Source organism: Suillus plorans, assembly GCF_016647745.1.
Source record: "Suillus plorans strain S12 chromosome Unknown HD556scaffold_36, whole genome shotgun sequence".
NCBI lineage: Eukaryota > Fungi > Basidiomycota > Agaricomycetes > Boletales > Suillaceae > Suillus > Suillus plorans.
In genome coordinates, this window is record NW_024537420.1 from 213,134 (window position 1) to 235,328 (window position 22,195).

Here is a 22,195-nt window from a genome sequence, read left to right on the forward strand (position 1 = left end):
TATAAGTATGGAGATTCCTACGAGGTTGGAAAATATCCTGATCCAGTAGGTGAGATGAAGCTGCACAATCCTATGCTCACTGAGTTCAGCCCCATGGATGCGCTGGCTTCTTTTCGGACCCAATTCAAAGCCTATATTAAGAGTGAGGACCCATTCAATCGGAAGATGAGAATGAATGAAAGTGCTCTTGGCTAGTGGAAAGCATTGCAGAGAGACAAGTTAGCTAATGTTCTTGCAGTAAGTCTGTGAGGCTCCCATGTCCAAGACAAAACTAAATATTTTGACAGCCTCTTGCAATCAAGGCTTTTTCAGTGTCCCTGACATCCATGCCGGATGAATGCACCATGTCAACAATTAATTGGCTCAACTCTCTATGCCAAAGTAGGCAGGAAATTGGTACTCTTCAATATCATATTAAAATCCAACAATGACATCATTTTGATTCTAATGTGAGTAATATTTTTTTGCGTGTTAAGTTCTCAGTCTCATACTGACTACACAGAAACTAAAAACACCATACAAACCTCTCGTCAAGTGGCGTGATATAGAATCCACTATCCTTGGCAAGTGTTCTGCTGAAGATTTGCCTCCTGCTGGTTGAATGCCTCCTCCACCTGAAGCAAGGACAGTGGACTTCAACTCGGACTCAGAAGAGTTTGACGATGGTGCAGATTGGTTGGAGGGTCCAGCTGCTCTTTCAGAGTTCAGGACAGCGGAAAAAGATTCATTCATGCTTGCGGCATCCAGTGGTATTGATGTGCGTGCACCCTACCTACGTGAACTGCTTGATTCTGTCAGAAAACAACCTTTACAGCCGGGTTCCGCACCAACAAAGAAGGCCACAAGAACCTTGTCTCTGTCTGTCCCTGACCCTTCTGCTTGGGATGAGTGAAAAGTTGAATAACTCACCTAATTCACTGTAATTCACAGTAGATTTGACCTGATTCACCTGTAAAATAGTGTTAATTTACAATTATGGTAATCCACAGTGGTGAATTTGAAGGCCTCTGGGCACATTGTAAATTTACCTTGTGAATCTCAGACAGTTGCAAATTGACCGTACACTAGCCAGCAGTAGTGAAAATTTTGATAATTGGCATTTTTGGAATTTTGGTACCTTTGGAATGACATATGCTTGTTACCTCCTTCTTTAGTGTCAGCTGGATAGTGTAGTGGTAACTTGGTCCCTGTTGCGATACTGTGTGGTGTCTTCTTAGATAGTTGATCTATAGATAAACACCTATAAAACCAAGTATCTCCACGGTCAGCGATTCAGATGAATACCAATGACTGATAACGTGGTCGTTCGTGGGTGGCTTGCCTTGCTCCTAAGATACAGTCAGTAGAATATGGCTCGCACAAAAGTCAGTAGTCAGCGATCAGCAGTCAACAGTCAATCCAACAATGTGGGTATGAAACACAGTGATGAGAGAAAAACACAGAACTCGGTCAGTCAGCGATCGACAACAACAACAACAATCACAACAACACAGACAACAACAAAACAAATCAGGAAACACAGTCACTCTAACAATATAGAGATGATACAGACAAACAGACACTCTTCCTAACACTTCACACAGCAACAAGAATTCGTACACAAACTTAGTGTAGCAAGTTGTGCGGAGTTACAATGAGAGTCCCCCTCAATACAAAAACAGGTGAAACTACCGTCAGGCCTAGTCAAGCCTCTGTAGCACTCTTAGCCTAATATTGAACCTGCTGCCAAGGAACTCACAATGAGTATTAAACAGACTCAGGAACGGGCGACCTTGGATTTCAATACCAAGTCCCCTTTTCAATAGCTAAAGTCTAACTCGCAATGACTACCCTCGATCGGTATGACACACAGATGTAAGAGGTCAGGTATCACCGTCAACACCTAAAGTCTCCCCACTAGACTATCAGAGTCTTCTGTGGACAAAAGAGACAACACCAAACTTCTGGGTAAGAATGAGACTGAAACTTTGGTACTTGAGAGAAAGTTGGTAGGTTGAGACCACAACAAAACAAGACTGCTACAACAAAAACACGAACACGATCACGATCACAGAGACTGTTAGCAATACCGATCTCAAAGCAAACAGACAGCGATCAGAGAGATGGTCAGTACAGTCAGTCACCAACACACCACACACTTGAGACAGAGAGAGAGAAACAGAAACAGAGAAACAGAGAAACAAAGAAACAGAGAGAGAAACAGAGAACACAAGCTTCAGTCACGAATCTCAGACACGATCTCAGAGAAAAAAAGAAAAACAATCACAGACAGATTCACAGACAGAGACACAGACAATGACACAAAAAGAAACAGAGAAACTCAGACAGACAATCAGGAGAAAACAGAAAAAGAAAGACTAGTCTTGCTAGTCGTCAGACACAGCGAGCTCAAGGTATGTGCTAGATGTTCAACACAATGAGCTCAGAAGTGTGGTGCTGGTTGTTGAGCACAGTGAGCTCCAACCTTGAACTGCACTTGCTGGTTGCCGATTCACACTTCACTCACAATTTTATTCTGAGAAGTAAAAACAGTGGGGCACTGCTTGTTTTATTGGGCAAAAAGCTGGTCCTTATATAGACAAATTTGGTGGCTATACTACTAGTTTCTCGTACTTAAAGTTGTAACTTTAGTTCGATAGCACCAAGTCACACGGTATCTTTGAGTCAAAAGTAAATATCCATAACTCTAGTTGGTATAATGATGAGTCAGCAAGAGCTGCGTATGGCTCATGGGTCAGGTGACCCTTGATGACTCAGCTAGACAAGAGTGAGAAATGATTACATATTGTGTACATATGTTTGTAAAATCTGTGGCTAATGACTTGATTGGTAGCATAATTACATAGGACGCGTGTTTAGCAATTTGTAAGCTTTCCCACAGGGTAATCTTATGCAAACATATTTTTCACAGTCACCTGATATGTGTCATGGCTGACTAAGCAAAACTCATCGCAGGAATAAATGTACAAAAATATTCAATCCGCTCACGTACAAACTCGTAAAAGTGAAAAAAAGTGAAAAATATTCCCTTAGCCTCAGTCTGACTTCAGGTCACAGGGAAAATGATTTCATAGTGATTCTAGGGCATAGGGGCTCATAGGAGAGTATCGGTCATCCATGCACCGAACCAGTTTGGTGCAGGTCAGCGGGATCTTGGCTAGGGAGCTGCTTTTCTGTTCAACTCTTGCCAATGTCACAATTTAATTGATTGGGACTGCTGACTACTTTTTAGTCTAAAAAGACCTCACATTCATATATTTTACTTCTGATACCTGTTCTTTGCAATTCTCAAACACCAACTTTGGTGGAGGTCCAGACTCTTGAGGTCATGAGACTGGTGATCACACATGATGTCAATGGTATTGTCATCAGCAAGAACTAGTCTTTTGCCCTAGAGCTTCGTAATTTTACCCACAACTCTTTCTTTGTCTCAATGCCTTTCCAAAGTTAATAAATTCAGATTATACAAAGGACCAATAAGAAATCTTTTGTTATCTATCTCAATACTATCTTTGCATCAAAGAGAAGTGCAGGATTATAATTCCTCCTGATATTCAATTCTCTAATGGGTCACCAGTAGCATGAAATGCAAGGATGAATATGAGAGGTGAATTTCAAGAAAATATAGTTATTCTAGGTCAGTCCTCAGTTTGTTTACTTTACACAGACTATGCCAATCCCTGCTCTCTTAGCCACTTGTCAAAGCATCCTACTGTTAGTGTTGCAAGGATAGGTGAAATTAAAATGGAAGGAGAAGGTCACTCTTCCATCCAGCTCAGCATAATATGATCATACTGAGTCTAAGAGTATATTCAGTGACTCAGAAGACAGCTCCACCTTATCTGAATCAAGCTTATCAGAGCCCCCTTGCAAGACCAAATATCATTAGGAGAGCTCACAGTAGGTCCCTTTTACTTTCACATTTGTGTTTGCTTTGGCTGACATATGAGGGACAAGGGCTAGCAGTATGTTATGTAAGTGGTTAACTCTCCACCATGTGGTTTGTATGTAGGGAACTGCATGTGTACACTGTAGCACTCAAGCTTGTGTTAGGCTCATATCCAGCTGATGCACGATTCATGCCAAATGCCCGTTGCATGATAATCACTTCCCGCTCAATCTGATGCTTTGACAGTGGACCCAATATTTTCCCATGCACTTGTCCTATCTGTGCCCTGTCCTGTCTTGCTAGCCCCACTAGGTGTGTAGTTGATTATTTCGCACATTACTCACATTGCAGCAAGCACTATTACATGTTTTCCCATAGTCCGCAGGGTCTCATGTTTATTTACATGTACTTCGGACCCAAAATATTCCACAGCTACTTTTGCCTACGGGTCCTGCATTTCTATGTACTTACATATATATTGGACTGACCTCGAGCTTTATTCAGGATCCAGGTAGTGGGGAGCCATTGTAGAAAGTACACTCAGTGTTGGGGAACAGCAACTTATATTAGTGCACTCGAAGTACCTGTAGAAAGTACGCTAAAGTTCAAGTAAGTACGAAGCTGTGTGCAAGAAAGACAAGATGCGCACCTCAGCATTGGGGAACAACAACTGAGGTGCACGAGCAACGAGGCAAGATACTTATGCAAGGAAAGACGGAGCTTGAATGCAATACAAAGTAACAGCCATGTGATATGAAGCAGTAGCCATATGGTACGAAGTGGCGAAGGTTGCATCCCAGACTCTATTGTAATGTTAATCAGTCCGAAAGAAGGAAAATGATCGCAAACAAATGACACAAGGATTCTCCAACACACCCCCTCAACCCGCCACGAGAGACAGACCCAAGCGATGAGCCACGAATGTGGGACACAGAAGCACTTTGGTAAAAATATCGGCACTGTTGCAATGAGTGGAAACCCAGATAGGTAAGAAGGTGCCAGCCTCGATGTGCTTTCTGATGAAATGGTAGCATAAGTCGATGTGTTTCGTCCTGGTGTGATTAGCGGCTTCTGCGGATAGTGCAATGGCACCCGTGTTGTCGGCATAGAGTTTGAGAGGAAGAGTAAAGGCGATCTTCAAGCATTCGCAAAAAAACTTGATCCAGAGTCCATCCTGGATTGCCCCCGTCAACGCCATATACTCTGACTCCACCAAAGACAATGCTTGGGTTGTCTGCTTCTTCGCCGCATGTGAGATAGGACCGCCATGATAATACCAAACGTATCCGGTAATGGAGATGCGATCCTCAGGGGAAGTTGCCCAATCTGCATCGCTGAATCCATGGACGGTAGTGTCTGCATTTCTCCCTCCGTAGTGCACACGATAGGATAGAGTCCCGGAGAGATAATGAAGTATGCGCTTTGCAGCAGCATAATGATGAAGTTCGGGGTTGGAATTATGTTGGGATAGCTTCATGACAGCAAGGGAAATATCAGGATGGGTATACATCGCGAGGTAAAGTAATTCTCCGATGAGCTGTCATATCCCGCGTTCTGGACCCGGATCTATCACGCATTCATCTCTGGACATCTAGACATCCAAATCTGACCCGCATCTATCTTCCATGCCTTATCCCTTTGTATGTTCCTTCTTGAGTTAGACTTCCTCATTTTCCATACCTCATTTCATTTCCGGCTTTATTTTCCTATGTCTTCATCTCCGTCTTCATTTACTATTTTCCGATAGACTAGTGTTTGACTTTTCTATATCCTCCGTCCACAGCCTCGCATAGCTTTGGACTGCACTGACTGACTCTCTGTTAAGTCCTCTGTAGTACATAAACCCTGTAGAATCTTTGTACTTCCTTAGTTCAAATATTATCTTAGACTCTGCTCATTCCCTCCTCCGTCCGGCTTGAGTTCTCCTCTCGTCGTCCTCTGCTAGTCTTAGGATTGACTCCTATAGACTTGTCACCTCCGCCTCTACCTCTGGTAGTCCTCCGCTGTTTCCTTTCTAGTTCGGACTTCGTCCGGATTAGTCTTATCACTTGTTCCTGAACGTCCGCCGGAATTTCCGCGCATCGGACATTGGACTCCAGACATTGTCCGACAACCTTCGGACATTGTCCATTAGCCTTCGGAAGTTAGGGGCACATACTTGGGTAAGGGGCGCAGCGTACGAGCTGAAGCCAAGCCCTTCGGATCCGACCCTTGAGCACGTTCTTAACATGAGCTTACGATACTCAGATTGGAGATTGGCGATATGAGGGTGGACATCTGTGTCTCGTCCAAAAGGAAATACTGGGTCCATTGGCAGTGAGACTGGATTGCTGTGACGGAGACCATGTTCTTCGAGGAGATAAACTATATAGTCTTGTTGATGCATCCACAGCTCTCGCGTAGCGCGTGAGCAAACATACTGCACACCGAGATGCTTGACAACTGGTCCTAAGTCTACAATGCCGAAGTGTTCCACAATATGACCCTTAATCCAATCAAGGAACTTCCGATTGTTACAGCCTGCAAGACTGTCGTCGATGTGCCATGCGATGATGCAGATGATGTGCACCCCCTCGCTATTGATCTGGTCATACATGAAGATGGCGTAGTCAGCTTCGCAACAGAGGAATCCTAAACATGTGAGGACAGCACATAAGAGCTCATACCAGTCATATGCGGCTTGCTTTAGTCCATACAGCGAAGATAAGAGGTGGCACACCAGGCTTGATCCTCATTCAAAGCCGGGCGGTTGGCGCATGCAGTCATGGGCTGCAGCATGTGCGGAGAGGAGTCAGATAGAGGATGGTCTTGTGACAGGTGCAAATGTCTTGCCAAAATCAATACCCTGCACCTGCGAGAATCCTTGCGCCACTAGACAGGCTTTGTGCACAGGCCCACCTTTCTCATCTTCTTTGAACTCTAAGACCCATCTGCATCCTATCGCCTTATGTCCCTCTGGAAGCTCCTTTAGCTCGTAGACACCCATCTCTGACATTAAATTGATTTCCTTGCGCATGGCATTGAGCCAGTCATCACGATCCGAACGTTGCATCGCTTCGTCGAAAGTGGAAGGTGAGATTTTCATGTTGTAGTCTGCGGTGAGTGGGTTACGATGAGTATCACTACGAATGGTGACACATGCAAATTCAGTGGTGATGAGATTAGCAAGTACACGGGGATATCCAACTTCATCCTCGTCTGGAACGATGGTGTCAGGGTCTGAGTCAGTGGTGACATCATTGAAGGAGGGGATGGGGACAGGCACAATGTTCACCCCCTCAAGCAGCACCCCTTGGATGCGCACTTGTCGTAACTCACGCTGACGGGCCAATTGATCACAGTCAGAAGCCAATTGCTCCTGGAAGATCTGTCCACGCGCAGTGGGCAGGCGCACACGTTCTGAGTGACGTGTCATGGTGGGCAAAGGTGCAGGTGCATGTGCAGTCGGTAAGGAGGTAGGGGGAGGAGTAGTGGGAGCCATGTCTTCATTGTCAGAGTCATCATTGTCTGTAGGGAAAGATCTGCCAGAGAATGTTTCATCAAAAATGACGTCATGGGAGTTGAAGAATGTGCCTGTCGCCTTATCCCTACAGCGCCATGCGCGTCCACCCGGGACATAACCCATGAAGTAAGCTTTACGTGATTTCGGACCCAGCTTCTCCTGGAGCTCAGAGGGAATACATGCAAAGCAGCGTGCACCAAAGACGCGAAGATGAGAAAGATTGGGCTTAGCATTATGTAGCATTTCATAGGGTGTTTTCCCGCTAGGCAGCGCACAAGACTCAGTACGATTAAACAGGTATGCTGCGGTTAGAGCTGCTTCCCCCCATAGGTTGCGTGGGAGGCGCGTGTGATTCAGCATAGCATACATCCATCCTTCAATCATGTGAAGGACATGTTCGGCTCTCCCGTTTTGCTGATGTGAGTATGGTGCAGAGAGCTGTCGCTCAATCCCAGCTGCTTGCAGTTCAGCGGTAAATGCATCACTGAGGAATTCTCCCCTGTTATCTGAGCGAAAGGTGACAACACGCAACTCAGAACGAGTTTCCCACCTCGCACAAACATTCTTCCATGCGTCCAGGGCTTGGTCCTTAGTGGCCAAGAGCTGAAGGTCCAGTATTCCAGTGTGATCATCAAGGAAGATGATAAAGTAACGCTTGTGGTGAGGAGTGATGACAGGAATGGGACTGCAAACATCGGAGTGGATTAACTCAAGGAAACAAGAGGCAGGAGGGGAAAGAGATGTAGGATGAGGCTGACACGGGTGTTTGCCGATGATGCATGATTTGCAACGTGACATAGGTTCATTGGAGTCTAAGGAAAAGCCGTGAGCAGTATGAGGGAGATGATGGACAGACTCTCCCCCACTATGACCCATGCGAGCGTGCCAGAGATTGTACGTCAGCGGAATGCATGCAAAAGCAGACACTTCTGATGGTTCAGCAACCAGAGGCATCAGTTCTTGAGGAGGGATGAACTCAAGGTCCATATAGAAAAGACGTCCTGACATGGGAACTGCCCCAAGTGATGCTCCTTTGTACACAAGCTCACATCGAGCTGGCTCACCCCGAAAGTTACATTCCCATCCTTTAGCTAACATCCATCCGACAGAGAGAAGATTCAACATGGCCCCAGGTGCATGAAGGCAGTTTGAGAATCGTACCCTATGCCGGGAACCACCAATCTTGAGCCATGCAATGCAATCACCACGGCCGGATGTGTGAAGCGACCCATGGTTCACTGTTTTGACGACGATGGGATCCTGGGTAGAGTATGTCCAGAACATAGCGCGGTCACTAACAAGAGTGCTGGTGGTGCCTGAGTCCAAAATGGTGGACAATGCGTGAGCGTGAGTTGAGATGTCAGGGACCTCATTGTGCAGCTGTTCAATGCTTGCGCATGACAGGTCGCACATGTGTGCAGCCAGCGCAGTTATGGCAGGTGGTGAGTCTGATGGTGCTGTCGAGGGAGTGGGAGGTGTGGTTGACATGACCGCTGCTGTCTCTTTCTTCTTCCTTTGCCAGGGCGCCTGTTCTGCCATCCCTCCTCCTTTGCAAAAACAATGCTCCTTATCGTGATCTCCACGTCCGCACCCGGTCATCAGGCAGAAGATACCTTGAGGGTTGTCCTTGTGTTTCCTCAAACCGGTAATAGAGTTGACATTGGAGGTGGAAGAGGTGGACACAGAGTTGGCGTATTCAGATCCAGGGCCGGGTGCACCGATGGGATGAGTGTTGACCATGCGCGCAGCCTCTGTGGTGATTTGTGCCATGCAGCTCTCAAATGTGAGACCGTTAGTCTGGAATGAAGCAGAAATGGGATTTCCACTGCTGAGTGCAGAACTGATGACAGTAGCCGAGAAGCTGTCATACATGTGTTGCTCGAGCTGCGTGCGAAACAGCTGCCAAGCAGAGGATGTGGGCAGCCCGGAAAGGAGATTGAAAACAGCTTCCTCATCATAATAGGTAGCTCCCATGCCAATAAGATGATCATGGCAACTGATATGCTGACCGACGTAGTTGCTCGCATCATGTGCGTCTTTCATGTGAAGTACCTGAATCCACCTGCGAATGACGAATTGGGAGCTGACATCGTTACGATGGAAGTGATCTTTGAGGATCTTCCATGCCTCGTGTGCTGTGACTGATGTGTTACAAGGAATGAGGAGGTGGATGCTCAGTGCAAGTTTACAGAGGATGATGGTCTTGGCCTTGGAGTCGTTGATGAGCCAGGCTCAGATGGCTGCCTTCTCGGCATCGGTAGGAGTTGCTGGAACAGCTGCTACAGGCAGGACTGAAGCCGCTCCAAGAATGTCACCCGGGCCTGCATTCTCGGTGACATGACACCAGAGATCGTCGTTTGTTAAGACGAGCTGCACCTGCATCTCCCAGGGAATGTAATTGTCTGCTCCCGTCAGTTCTGGTATGTGGTTGTACTTTCCCATTGTTGGTGCAACACGCCAGAGTGAATTTGAGCAGAGGAAGAGAAAGATTGAGTTGCTCCAACGAGAGGGAGTCCATATATTTCCGGTTTCTGTGTCGCTTAGGACACAGGGCTCATAACCTGTAGAAAGTACGCTCAGCGTTGGGGAACAACAACTTATATTAGTGCGCTCGAAGTACCTGTAGAAAGTACACTAAAGTCCAAGTAAGTACGAAGCTGTGTGCAAGAAAGACAAGATGCGCACCTCAGTGTTGGGGAACAACAACTGAGGTGTGTGAGCAATGAGGCAAGATACTTATGCGAGGAAAGACTTGAATGTGATACGAAGTAACAGCCATGTGATATGAAGCAGTAGCCATATGGTACGAAGTGGCGAAGGTTGCATCCCAGACTCTATCATAATGTTAATCAGTCCGAAAGAAGGAAAATGATCGCAAACAAATGACACAAGGATTCTCCAACAGCTGTTCCCTGACGCTTTGTGGTCAAACCTGATATTTTGTAGTTCTTAGTTGACATTGCAAATATTACCGCTCTTTCTATCCGAAATACCCATCATTATCAATATTCCACATACCGCTCGCTTTCCTGACACTCGCTATCACTATTCTCCATAACCGCTGAACCCGCACCTGAAACCCGCTAACCCAAAAACATTGGACCCAACGTTTTTACCTTTGGACTTGTAATTATACCTTTGGACTTTGTTTCCCATGCTTCAGACTATCTTCCTTTTCATATAACTGATTATTCTAATACTTTACAGTGAACCCCTCGGGTTGAACACACTTGTCTTGCAAGTATAGCAGACTAGGCTGTGCAGACCACAACATTTTATATTGCTGGTTACTTACTTCGTGTAGTATCCAGCAATTGTTGTCTCATTACAACACCCATGGGTGTGGGCAGTCAGACCCATACCTGTACCCAGAGATACACCCATACCTATGGTGCGGTGTAAAGAGTTGATTCTGTGTAGTCGCTAAGGTAGGGCTCATACAAAACCGACCAACCTTATATGACAAAGTACACAAAGTGTGACAAAACTACGGAAAGGACAAAGGCTCAAGAGATTCACAAAAGATAGAAAAACTGGCTCCTGTAGATCATTGAGAAGGCTATCTGGTACAGTTCACAGGAGTTAAAATTGTGATAAAGTAGATGTAGTGGAAGTTTTTGATGTTATACATGTGTGTAGTAAATGTAGTGCACCACTGTGACATCCACTTTAGTGCTTTTGCTACCAGAGTCACTACATAGTCACATAGGTCACACTAGGTCATGGTTGGTCGGTTTTGTACAAGCCCTACCTTACAAGATTGTTACCTTAGAACTCAATGTGCAAGTGTGATATTTGTCCCAAAGAGACTGCCTATAGAATTATCTCTTGATATAAAATGCAAGGGATATCTTGTTAAGACCAAAGGTGAGAAAGTGGAATAGTCACCCAAGGTACATTCAATGTCTCCGAAGATGTGTCCAAAGTGTCCAAAGGTGGTCCAATATCAAGAAACAAAGGTCCAAGGTTGCGCAAAGCGTCCAAAGAGCTTTTGATGAAACAGCGAGGTTTCCAGGTATGAATACAGCAGGTATGTCAAAGTATGTCAAAGTATAAGGCTTGCGGAAGTACCAAAGTACAACTAAGCAAAGCCTATTGAAAGAACTACAAGATAGTGAGGTGTGAAATGGCAGTGGTTAAGCCAAACAATCATTCTGAATGAACAAAGATCGATTGTGTGAAGTACGACTATCCAAAAGTGACTCTACTAACTATGACTCGTAGCAAGGGAAGTAAAGTGAAATGTGAGGTAGTTAGTGAGCCAGATTATATCCTACAGCATGAAAGTCCGGAAACTGCATAGGTGAGAGTAGTAGCGAGATAAACTATCTGAAATGTAATAAGACTTGAGGCGAGCCACTACACAGATATGCATGTAATAATGTGCATGGCATGCTGCTATATGTACTATTTGGATAAACCAGGATTCAAATGGTCCAACAATGTTTCTGTCCCTATGACATATTCAATAATAGACAAACTAAGAGAAAACACACCAGCAAAGTCAAATGGACGTGGATGGGACATGGTACAGAGGATCAGAAGTGTGAACAGGCCTCAGAAATGGATGGATGACCTTTGTATGACTTAGATGAATGTGCGGAGCTTTCGGAAGGTCAAGGGAGTGTCGAGGAATGCAATATGAGTCATCTGTGAAATTGGCAGTATATGTCCCTAACACCAACCTGAGTGCTACAGTGGGTATGGGTTTGCTTGCAGGTATCAACCAAACAGACCCAGGGTATTATCTGTGAGGAGTATACTCACAGGTCACTATGAAGAGCACTGTAATGAATAGAACTGCTAGGATACTAACAACAAATGTAATACTAATATACTTGGATTCTGTCCCAACTCTTATCGCTTCTTCTTCACCAATGACATCTGGGAGCTTAGACACATGAATGATATCCTCAGATTTGACCAGGCCTAACTTATTCCATAAGCTGACACAAAGCAGTGTACGTGTCAACTGTACTGATAAACAATTTCTGACATGTGACAGGACAAGATGCCTGCAACTGAAGAGACATTCAATGTCTACAGAAGTAGCCATAGGTGATGTAAGCTTACAAGGTATTAAAAATAATAATACCATATACCAGGGATAGTTAGATAGTGTAAGGATTGCCTATCCTCTACACACAGATTAGCACTTGAAACTGTCCACATGGCTCATTGCATTACTCTTCATATCTGAGTCATGCCACTCTCTCTTTCGTCATCTCACCTTGTACTCGAACTTCATGATATCCTTGCTTCACTGAAGTATTTTCACCTCACCATATGCTCTTTATTCTCATTTTGGCTTAGACAAGTATTCAAAAATGTATATATACTGCTCATGTACACTCATACCTATAGCAAATCTTACAGTGAGATCCCTGCTCCAAGAATGTTCAAAAGTGCCTCTGAAAGGCCTCTTCTCTAGCCTTGTCCTATCTCTCTTCATAATGCATCTCATATCTACCCCATTTCATTTATAATTCCCTGCCAAACCCAAACCCAACCTTACAATAGTCAATGGCAATGCATAACGGTGGGGGAATGATTTGCAATGTTCTTGCCATCAAGTGATAGGGTTGGTGACATATTCCACATCCATGCTAAGGTAACAGTGTAGCACTTGGGCTGGTGTTGGTCGTGTATCCTACCAATCTCATAGGTGTCTCTCATTATACTCCTCTTATCTTCCGAGAGTTCCGTGCACTCATCCGAGTCGTCTGAAGGTCGTCCATCTCCTTTCAAGGCCTGTATACACTTCTGATCTCTGTACCATGTCCCATCTGTGTCCGTTTGACTTCGCTGATGTATTTTCACTTTGATTATCTGTTATTGATTATGTCTTAGGGGCATATACATTGAAAAGCTTGATTAATATGTATAGCTGCGCACCTTGTGCGCTATTACATGCATATCTCTGTAGCAGCTCGCCATGAGTCTTATTACATTTTGGATAGCTTATCTCACTACTAGTTTCACCTATGCAATTCCGGACTTTTATGCTGTAGGATATAATCTGGCTTGCTAGATACTCGCACTTCACTTCACTTTCCTTGCTACCAGTCATAGTTTGTAGAGTCACTTTGGATAGTCGTACTTCGTGCAATCAATCTTTTGTTCATTTGAAACGATTGTTTGGCCTGACCGCTGCCATTTTGCATCTCGCTGTCTCTTAGTTCTTCCAATAGGCTTTGTTTAGTTGTACCTCAGTACTTCTGCAAGTCTTATACTTCAACATACACTGACATACCCACCATATTTCTTTCTTGGAACCTTCACTGTTCATTGGAAGCTCTTTGGACGCTTCATGCAACTTCAGACCACCTTCACTCACATCAGACAAGTACTTCGGTACTTCGGATGCATCTTCGGAACTCAGAATGCACTTTGGGTAACCTTTCCTTTTCTCATCTCTGATCTTAACAAGACATCCCTTGCATATTATTATATCAAGAGATAGTTCTATAGGCAGTCTCTTTGGGACAAGCATTACACTCGCACATTGAGTTCTAAGGTAACACTATTGTAGTGCCTACACAGAATCAACTCTTTACACCATGCTCGGACTTTTGACCGTTTATCTTATCACTAACTTCAGACCTATTCCAAATAGCTAACCCCTCAGGTCAAATGCACTTGTCTTGCAAGTATAGCAGACTAGGCTGTGCAAGACCACAACAATTATATTTGGCTGAGTGCTCACTGCATGTTGTGCTGAGCCATTGTTGTATCATTATATTGGGTCTGCTAGTCAAAGTGTCAGGTTAAGCGGGTAAGCATCAGGTTACATCGGGAAATGATTATTATGTGACAGGCATTTAATGCAAATCATGAAATAACTGAATACAAGCCTAGCACGAGCTCGAGTGCTATATTGGTCATCATCATCTTTGTACAACACATTTTTTTCTTCGTCAGTATGCACAATAGCCCACCAACTCAAAACTAACTCTGGACATGAAGACAATGATGCTACAACAGGCCTATTTTTGTCAACTGGCTCATCTTCATCCATAGATCCTGCACCATTGGTGGAAGTGTTACCAGGCAGTCGTGTTTTTTTAGCCTTCTTCAGGTTTGTGTTCCTACCATCTCCACTACTATTGGTTTTCCACTTCTAACAAGGTTCTGATAGTTTGCTCTTCTAGAGCAGCTTTGGCCTTCCCAGTCATTTTGATAACTTGTTTGGCTGTGGCTGCAAAGCTGAGCTGCATGATATGCAGTACTAGTAGGTGATGAAGGTTTGTGAGTGTCCCCTTGCTTGAGATGGTGTCTGCAGACGAGGAATTATGATCAATTTTTTGAAGCATATCAAAAATCATTTGATGAGGTGATTGCAATTGAAGGTGATGTCAAATCCATGGTAACTCAACTTGTAAATGCACAACAGTGAGATTATGAATGATATTCAAGTAGTCTTCCAGTAGTATACATACCAGTCTACAATTGGAACTCAAGTTCACCTGCAATAAAGTGTGATTCTGAATATTTCCTTTTTTAGTTGTGACACAATTTCAATTTCTGGAGGGGGAGGGGGGCGGGGGCACAAATAATATTTGTGCAGATTCAGCAGCCTATAGTTCTGGTGTTGTGCATCACTGCAATTTAGCATGATTGGCCTTTGATCATGGGCTGGGTATGAAATAAACCCTAACCACGATGTAAATCCTGTTATGGGACGTGACATCCGATATCCGATACTTGACCTTGAACGCGTCACCTACAAACGACCGCGTAAAGCATCAATATCACTTCGCTTCGTCCCCCATCATGGTATGTGCATGGTCTATACTCTTTGTGATCTTATAATTAAAATATTTCCTAGTTTCGAAACACGTACGACTCTGATAACACCGTATTTTCGCCACAAGGTCGTCTTCACCAAGTCGAGTATGCACTAGAAGCCGTGAAACAGGGATCGGCGGCAGTGGGCCTGCGATCGAAGACCCATGCGATCCTTCTTGCTCTCAAGGTTAGTGGATGCTAATTACTACATGACAGCTTTTCACAAGGAGTCCATACAGCGTTCAACAGGAGAACTCGCTTCATACCAGCAAAAGATGTTCCGCATAGACGATCATGTTGGCATTGCCATTGCTGGTCTTACTTCAGACGCACGAGTACTCAGGTGTTTATTGAGTTTTACAGTGCACAGCATGCATTCTGACTTGACTGCAGCAACTTTATGCGACAGCAAGCAATGGGAGAACGTATGATGTTCAACAGACCTATGCCAGTGAATCGCCTTGTCTCTTCCATCGCTGATAGTATGTGCTTGAGTATCTCTTGCATGGCTGATGCTCATCTAATTGATTATAGAGGCGCAAGTGAACACGCAGGAGTATGGTCGCAGACCATACGGAGTTGGTTTCCTCGTCATTGGTCAAGATCAATCCGGACCCCATCTTTTTGAGTTCTCGCCATCAGGAAACTCGTATGAGTACTATGCCATGTCGATCGGTGCTCGCAGTCAAAGTGCAAAAACCTATTTGGAGAAGCACTATGAAAGTTTCGCAGATTGTATGTGCCGTATCAATCTTACACCATGTTCATGCCATTGAAGTTGTTTCAGGCAATCTCGAGGACCTCATTCGGCATGGACTTCATGCCCTCCGCGAGACCCTTCAACAGGACAAGGAGCTTAACGTGAATAACACGTCGGTAGGCATCATCGGACCCGTGGGTCAACATGAAAAGCCCATTTCGCCGCCAGGCAGCTTCCGGATCTTAGAGGGCGACAACGTAGAAGTATACCTTCAGAGTATGGAGAAGAAGGAGGAAGCACCCGCACCTGCATCCGTACCTGATGCAGCACCAGCGCCTACTGCTGATGAGGATGTACAGATGTCAGGATAAACTAAGATATAATAACAGGCGCCTTCCTATTTGATCAATCACAAAAACTGAGGTTCGAAAGACCCATGGTTCAGATGCATAACATGAAATAATGATAAGGGAGTGGTGATGTGTAGATCTAGAATGTCGGGCCATGTGTGGGTAATGTGTCTTACAGGCCAGAGCCCTTTGTCTGCATCCCAGCTTTCCTCCACGCTTGTGCAGCTAAGCCTGGCCTACGCAACGATACTAGTAAGTGCACCATCGTGCTCAGAAGAGCAATGCTTCCCGCCTGATGAGCAGCTGCAATGGGTACAGGGACAAGGTATAATAATGTTGCGAGACCCAGAAGAACCTGTACATTTGCCATGGCAAAAGCTGCCGTGACAGATTTGCTTGCAAGTGGTGGTAACAGCGCACGGATGGCGGGTCGCCGACTGTAAGCAAAGAGCAGACAAGTACTGAGATACGTAGTCATCGCCTATAATCGAACGAACACTTAGAAGAATACAATATAGGAAAGAACGAAACGTACAAGAACCCGATGATCGAACTGAACGGTAATGGGATTCTCAAAGATATTTCTCCACCAGATGTCAGATCCATCGGCATTCTTTGCATAGGCGAACGAGAATAATTCGTCCATGGGAGGTGCAAGTCGACCCCCCATGAGCGGAAATTCGTTATACAGCAAACCGGCATCCAGCCCAGCAACGAACGCGCCTGCACATAGACTGTAATTACGTCGAATTGAAAGCCGAAATGAACGAACCTGATAATGCAGTCAAGAAGACTAGTGCACTCAGTCCTTTAGACAATCGAGAAAACCTCTTGACAACGGGATTTGAAAGCACGTTCTGCCAATTCATAGTGCTGGACCCGCTCCACGAGCCACCTCTGGCGTATCTCCAATCTTTAATCGCCGCTAACCCAGTTCCGAGCATCCCTGCGTACAGCACCACGGCCGTTCCGAGATGAGCTGCCAGACGGTACTGAGAAACACGGGGTACTGCGCCCGGCGTATCCATGATGGAGTCTTCCAAACCTGATTTCACCATGTACCATCCAAGGAAACCCTGGAAACCGATGAGCAGTGCCATGCCCGTCAGTTGGATAGGCATCGAGGTAGTGAGCTTCTTCCGCAGACCAAAATAAGCCAGAGGAACCACAAATGTGATGCCGATAAGGCGCCCAAGTACGCGGTGACCCCATTCCATGTAAAAAATGTTCTTGAATTCATCGAGGGTAATGGAGTGGTTGAGACTGTGGTGCGTTCACGAGATGATACAAGGAGCAGACATGAAAAGGATGCTCACAGTTTAAATTCAGGTGTAGCCTTGTACTTCTCGAATTCAACACTCCAGTCCTCCGCATTCAGAGGTGGAATGATGCCCGTGATGGGTTTCCATTCTGTGATGCTCAGCCCTGATTCGGTGAGACGCGTTACTCCACCCACTACGATCACCGCAAAAACCATTGCCGATGAGAATAAGAGCCAGCGTCCGACTGCGGGTGGAGCAAGCACAGGTAATTGTGATGTCTGTGCAGCGCCATGAAAGGCGTTCGCAGAGAAGAATTGAGGTTTGAGGGAATGAGGAATAGTTGGCTTGCGCTGCGCGATGACTGAATAACACCTCCGGTAGAGCCATGAGTTACAGAGAGGTGAACTTGTGACTTCAGAAGCAAGGCATGACTTGGGCACTGCTCTTCTGGAAAAGTTGACTGGAGCAGTTGAAAATGTACGCGAAGCTCGTAAGCCAAGATGGGCTCTTGGACGCAGCAAAGCGTTTACCAAGCTCAGCTGCATAGGAGACCTCAAGCTTCAAGCCCAGTACCTGGACTGGTTAATGCGAATATTTAATGTATGTATGCGGTACTGACCTACGTGACAAAGTCTGAGAAATGAATACCTCGAAAATGCAGATTGAATTTATGCACAGCCACAACATGCTCGCCGTTCTCCCGTCCACACCACCACCATGTTAACCTTAAGGAGGGGACTGGCAGCATCACGAGCCTTCCGGAGGTTTTCAACTAAGCCCCATATTCCGCCAGCCAACCTTACTGAGGGAGAGAAGCTAATATATGATAAATTAACCGACAAGTTTTTGCCAAGTGAGCTAGACGTGCAAGACATCTCAGGTGCGACTTTTTTGCCATTCACATAGCTCACAATTAGATTGATTGATCTTACTGATACTGTTAGGAGGCTGTGGTGATTTCTATGCCATCAAAATAGCAAGTGAAGCTTTTAAAGGCCTTTCAACCTTGAACCAGCATAGACTTGTAACACGAGTACTGAAACAAGAAATTGAAGGAATTCATGGGTTACAGGTCAGGCGTCGTCATCATTACCAGAGGTTTACTGACACATGATCTGATCCTCTAGGTCAAGACCATATCACCCTCATCAGAATCATAACTTGGGCGGATAGTGCTTCTTCGGACACCAATTTACCCGTTTGTGTGGTACATACGCATACAAGGTGTTGACGGCATTTTATTTCATTTTAGCCATAGAAAAATCTCGTCACCGAGAATGATTGCCTTTCAAGTCACACATGCTACACTGCTCTACATCAGAGCGCTCATTTCACCGCATCTCAAGAAGCAACGGGGTGTTGAAATTACTCCAGTCTAGAACAGTGGTGAAGCGGTCACTTGATAAGCCTCCTTATGGCCGCTTTGTAAGAGCTAGAAGCGAGATAGCTTCGCGATTGTAGATTTCGCGATTTGGGTCGTCCTCCACCTTGTGAACACTTGTTATCAACCTGTTGTCAGATTCGAGAAGGCAAAGAAGACTCGTACCTCTTCCCAACTAAATTTCTTCTTCAACATTGTGAAGAACCGTTTATCTGCCTGGGCAGTGCTAGTACGGACATTTCATCAAATTACAGATCTGACGCTCACCTTACGTCTCTTTTTGTAACAAAATAAAATTTCTGTACTGCCATTAACAGCCATCTCTGATAAGGTCTGAACCAGAAGAGGGAAAGCAGGCTCAAAGTAGACACAATCTGCTGCAAGGATCAGTTCAGGAAGAGGAATATCCGAGGGCAGTGTCTCTCCCCTGTACGGAGTCAATTGTGCACAGCCTTTTAAACAAGTCAAGATTATCTCACCAATTGAGTTCGCGAACGGAGACACAGGACTGCAAATTGTTCAATGACACATTTTGTTGCATGATACCCAGCAACGGGCTGGAAGAATTATTGCTTCACTAGCTGAAATAAACAATAAGGGACGAACGCTTGATCGGTGATCCAAACTGTACCACCGAGTGCGCCTGCTACAAGACCAACTAATCCCGTTCCACTGCCAACTTCTACAATCTTCTTGCCTTGAAGATACTCGACGCCTCGAAATGCGATGTAATTTGATAAGACCTGCATTGCATCAAATGTCTCGCTCTAGCATTAAAAAAAGGAACCCACCTCACCAGCTGGCCAAGCAATGCCACCACAGCCATGAGACGCATCAACTTTGAGTGATATGGACACCAGCGGAGAGTTCACGGGAAATGTCAATCTGATCGTCTCACCGAGGATAGATCGTGGTTGCGAAGGTACGACAACAGTATCTTCGTCATCTCGAGCGAAGTCGCTGGCGTCGGTCCTGAAATGTCGCAAGGGATCTGATATGTCGAGGGCTTCGTCTAGGGCAATCTCGTTTAAACTCGTTACTGATTCGGATGGACTCTCGAATGGCAGCGATCTGGGTTGGGTTGTAGCCATCATAACTCTCCGAGATGATACGTTAAGTTAGATGTTCGGCTACGATTTGAACCTTGAGCTTGACCCTGACGAACGTTATGATATCTTACAAAAACAGTCACGGTCAGGATCGTCAGGTGTCAAGTGACACGTAGAAAGTTGTCGGTCCTGATTTGGTCCTGATTTAGGTTCCCGCGGTCCTGCTGTTTCAAGTTTGGAACGTCGTGTGACCAGCTACCAGCACCAACTTGAAGACTATCCGGTGAACATGGATCTGCTAGTAGTGCGGGCCACCGGCATGCAGCAGCTGATTATGAACCTTTTCCTCGAACTTTCCTGCAACGTTCATCAGCTCGCTGTCTACTTTGATGACCGGACTCACGGGAACAGACCAAAGTCAGTAATCTACGCACGCGATTATCATCCAGGAACCAACGTGATTGGCATCAGAGCACGAAGCCATGCAATTATAAGTCACTGATCACAAGTCGGTGTTACGCCAGTGCCGCAACTACTAGACAATTTGGGAGTCACTTCGGCAAGATGCGTTTCCTCAGCGGCTTGGCCGAACAATTATTGATACCTCTATTGATAGCGTTCCGATCCTCTTCATTCCCTGCTTTCATGGCATTCGCAGAGATGCAGCCACCTCATGCAGACAATCTCGCACCTCTTCCTGTATTTTCTCGGCGGAAGACACCTAGGTTACGGGGACCACGCCCATGCAGCTGGCTTCAAACGGGGATAGCAACAAGAGGAGAAATTGAAGGGAATTGGTCATGGACACATCGGCAGGCCGACCTGTCCAGAGTATCAACAATATGCTCCCGCACCTCTAGCGACTCTACTTCATCCAATCAGTCCAGTATCACTTCCTCGTCCTCGTCCAGCGCATCGTCATATAATGATGATACACCAATTTCGTCATGTGACATATCGTCGCGCAGACATAAACGTCGCTCTCAACGGCAGAGACCATCTGGTCCGCGCCCTCCCTCCCGTCCACATTCCCCCAGTTCCCCCATGCGACCCCTACTTTCTATCAATACGTCATTATCAGCCCCCGTTCCCCTTGAGGACCCTGTCCTTCCGCTGCCCCTGGCAGAGTTCCCACATATAGCACCGACTGAACCTACGACACCCGCACCTCTGTTACCCCCAGCGATTACGTTTTCACCTTCAGATTTACTTGATTGGGACGCAATATTTGAGGTATTGGCTTTGGAAAGCATACCATAGTTTGAGCTTGGAGGTACAGTTCATTACCAGCATTGTAACGACAAGCAAAGAAGCTGACTGCTTCGTTGGATAGCATTTTAGACCACAGATCCTCGGACCCATGTAGCATACTTACACTTTTATTGACACACGGACATTCCATTTTACAATCTCATGAATTAGTTTTTCTTGCAATCTAATAGGTGGCTCGTGGTGCTTTCTCTTTTACATGATCTTTCTTCCACGTTCCTTTGACGAGAACGTCGGTGTTGACCAAAATTTGTACATTATAACACGGGGACTCGGATGTGTAAATCAAAGGAATGAATACGATCGTCTTTCTAAATATTGGTGTGCCTAGCGGGAGACTAAATAACTTGCGGAAGACCATGACGCTTTTAATAACGACTCAGGTCCTGAACTAACTATAGTACCAATAGTACTAATAGCTACCAGCAGCTCATGGCTTCAACACTAGATTGAATATATTACAACACAAATAATTGAACTTAAGCTTGAACTAACCGAGTCAACCGAGTCAGGGAAAACACGGGGCGCAGCCAGTGGTGCTGCGCCCAGTATTTCAATCCCCCATACTATAAGTCAGACGTGAATACGTCACTGGCCAATGCCAGGAATTGCAAGCGTACGATGTCTCCTTCGGTGTTATCCCGTGGTGTCGCCACTCGATTAGGTATATAACTCACCATAGCCAGTTGAATGCGAGTATGTTAGAATGCATAGCAAACGCTGGGCGCAGCGCCATTGCGCCCCGTATTTGTCTTGGGCCCTGCTGCGAGTCAGGTACAAATCCCTGACCAACGGAAGTGCAGGTCTGTCTGCTATTCATGAATTAATATGGGACTATATTGATCATATGTGAGCCCTGAGGGTGAGGACACCATGAGGGTGTGAAAAACAGATCACGGTGGACTGCCGGAAATATCTGAGAGGTAAGTGGCTGCGCTGTATGGAAGAGACAACGGGATTCGAAATTTAAATAGATATGCGAGGCAGGAGACGTGCGAGAGGATA

At 45.5% G+C, this 22,195-nt stretch overlaps 5 protein-coding genes across 5 annotated transcripts; 3 read left to right on the plus strand and 2 right to left on the minus strand.

The window, feature by feature from the left end:
- The first annotated feature begins 15,075 nt into the window (after positions 1-15,075).
- On the plus strand, positions 15,076-16,297 carry HD556DRAFT_1379754 (nucleophile aminohydrolase). Its single transcript, XM_041303211.1, has 6 exons — positions 15,076-15,167; positions 15,220-15,366; positions 15,419-15,522; positions 15,573-15,661; positions 15,714-15,914; positions 15,967-16,297. The coding sequence occupies exons 1-6, from the start codon at positions 15,165-15,167 to the stop codon at positions 16,248-16,250; spliced, it is 828 nt and encodes a 275-aa protein (XP_041159077.1). The 5' UTR covers positions 15,076-15,164; the 3' UTR covers positions 16,251-16,297.
- HD556DRAFT_1379755 (cytochrome oxidase assembly protein-domain-containing protein) lies at positions 16,298-18,173 on the minus strand. The gene is made up of 4 exons (XM_041303212.1): positions 17,546-18,173; positions 17,002-17,492; positions 16,765-16,952; positions 16,298-16,710 (listed from the first exon to the last, which is right to left on the minus strand). Exons 1-4 carry the CDS (start codon positions 18,034-18,036, stop codon positions 16,402-16,404), a joined length of 1,479 nt encoding a protein of 492 aa, XP_041159078.1. The 5' UTR covers positions 18,037-18,173; the 3' UTR covers positions 16,298-16,401.
- Positions 18,174-18,208: 35 nt separating this feature from the next.
- Positions 18,209-18,605, plus strand: HD556DRAFT_1239228 (bola-like protein; the record flags this gene model as incomplete). Its single annotated transcript, XM_041298026.1, has 2 exons — positions 18,209-18,371; positions 18,436-18,605. 2 exons carry the CDS (start codon positions 18,209-18,211, stop codon positions 18,603-18,605), a joined length of 333 nt encoding a protein of 110 aa, XP_041159079.1.
- A 29-nt stretch (positions 18,606-18,634) lies between these two features.
- HD556DRAFT_558991 (putative methyltransferase-domain-containing protein) lies at positions 18,635-20,113 on the minus strand. The gene is made up of 7 exons (XM_041310948.1): positions 20,053-20,113; positions 19,664-20,002; positions 19,479-19,615; positions 19,352-19,429; positions 19,140-19,299; positions 19,038-19,088; positions 18,635-18,978 (listed from the first exon to the last, which is right to left on the minus strand). The coding sequence occupies exons 2-7, from the start codon at positions 19,964-19,966 to the stop codon at positions 18,904-18,906; spliced, it is 804 nt and encodes a 267-aa protein (XP_041159080.1). The 5' UTR covers positions 19,967-20,002; positions 20,053-20,113; the 3' UTR covers positions 18,635-18,903.
- Positions 20,114-20,536: 423 nt separating this feature from the next.
- Positions 20,537-21,194, plus strand: HD556DRAFT_1379779 (uncharacterized protein). Its single transcript, XM_041303213.1, has one exon. It carries the CDS (start codon positions 20,567-20,569, stop codon positions 21,179-21,181), a length of 615 nt encoding a protein of 204 aa, XP_041159081.1. The 5' UTR covers positions 20,537-20,566; the 3' UTR covers positions 21,182-21,194.
- The last annotated feature ends 1,001 nt before the right edge of the window (positions 21,195-22,195 follow it).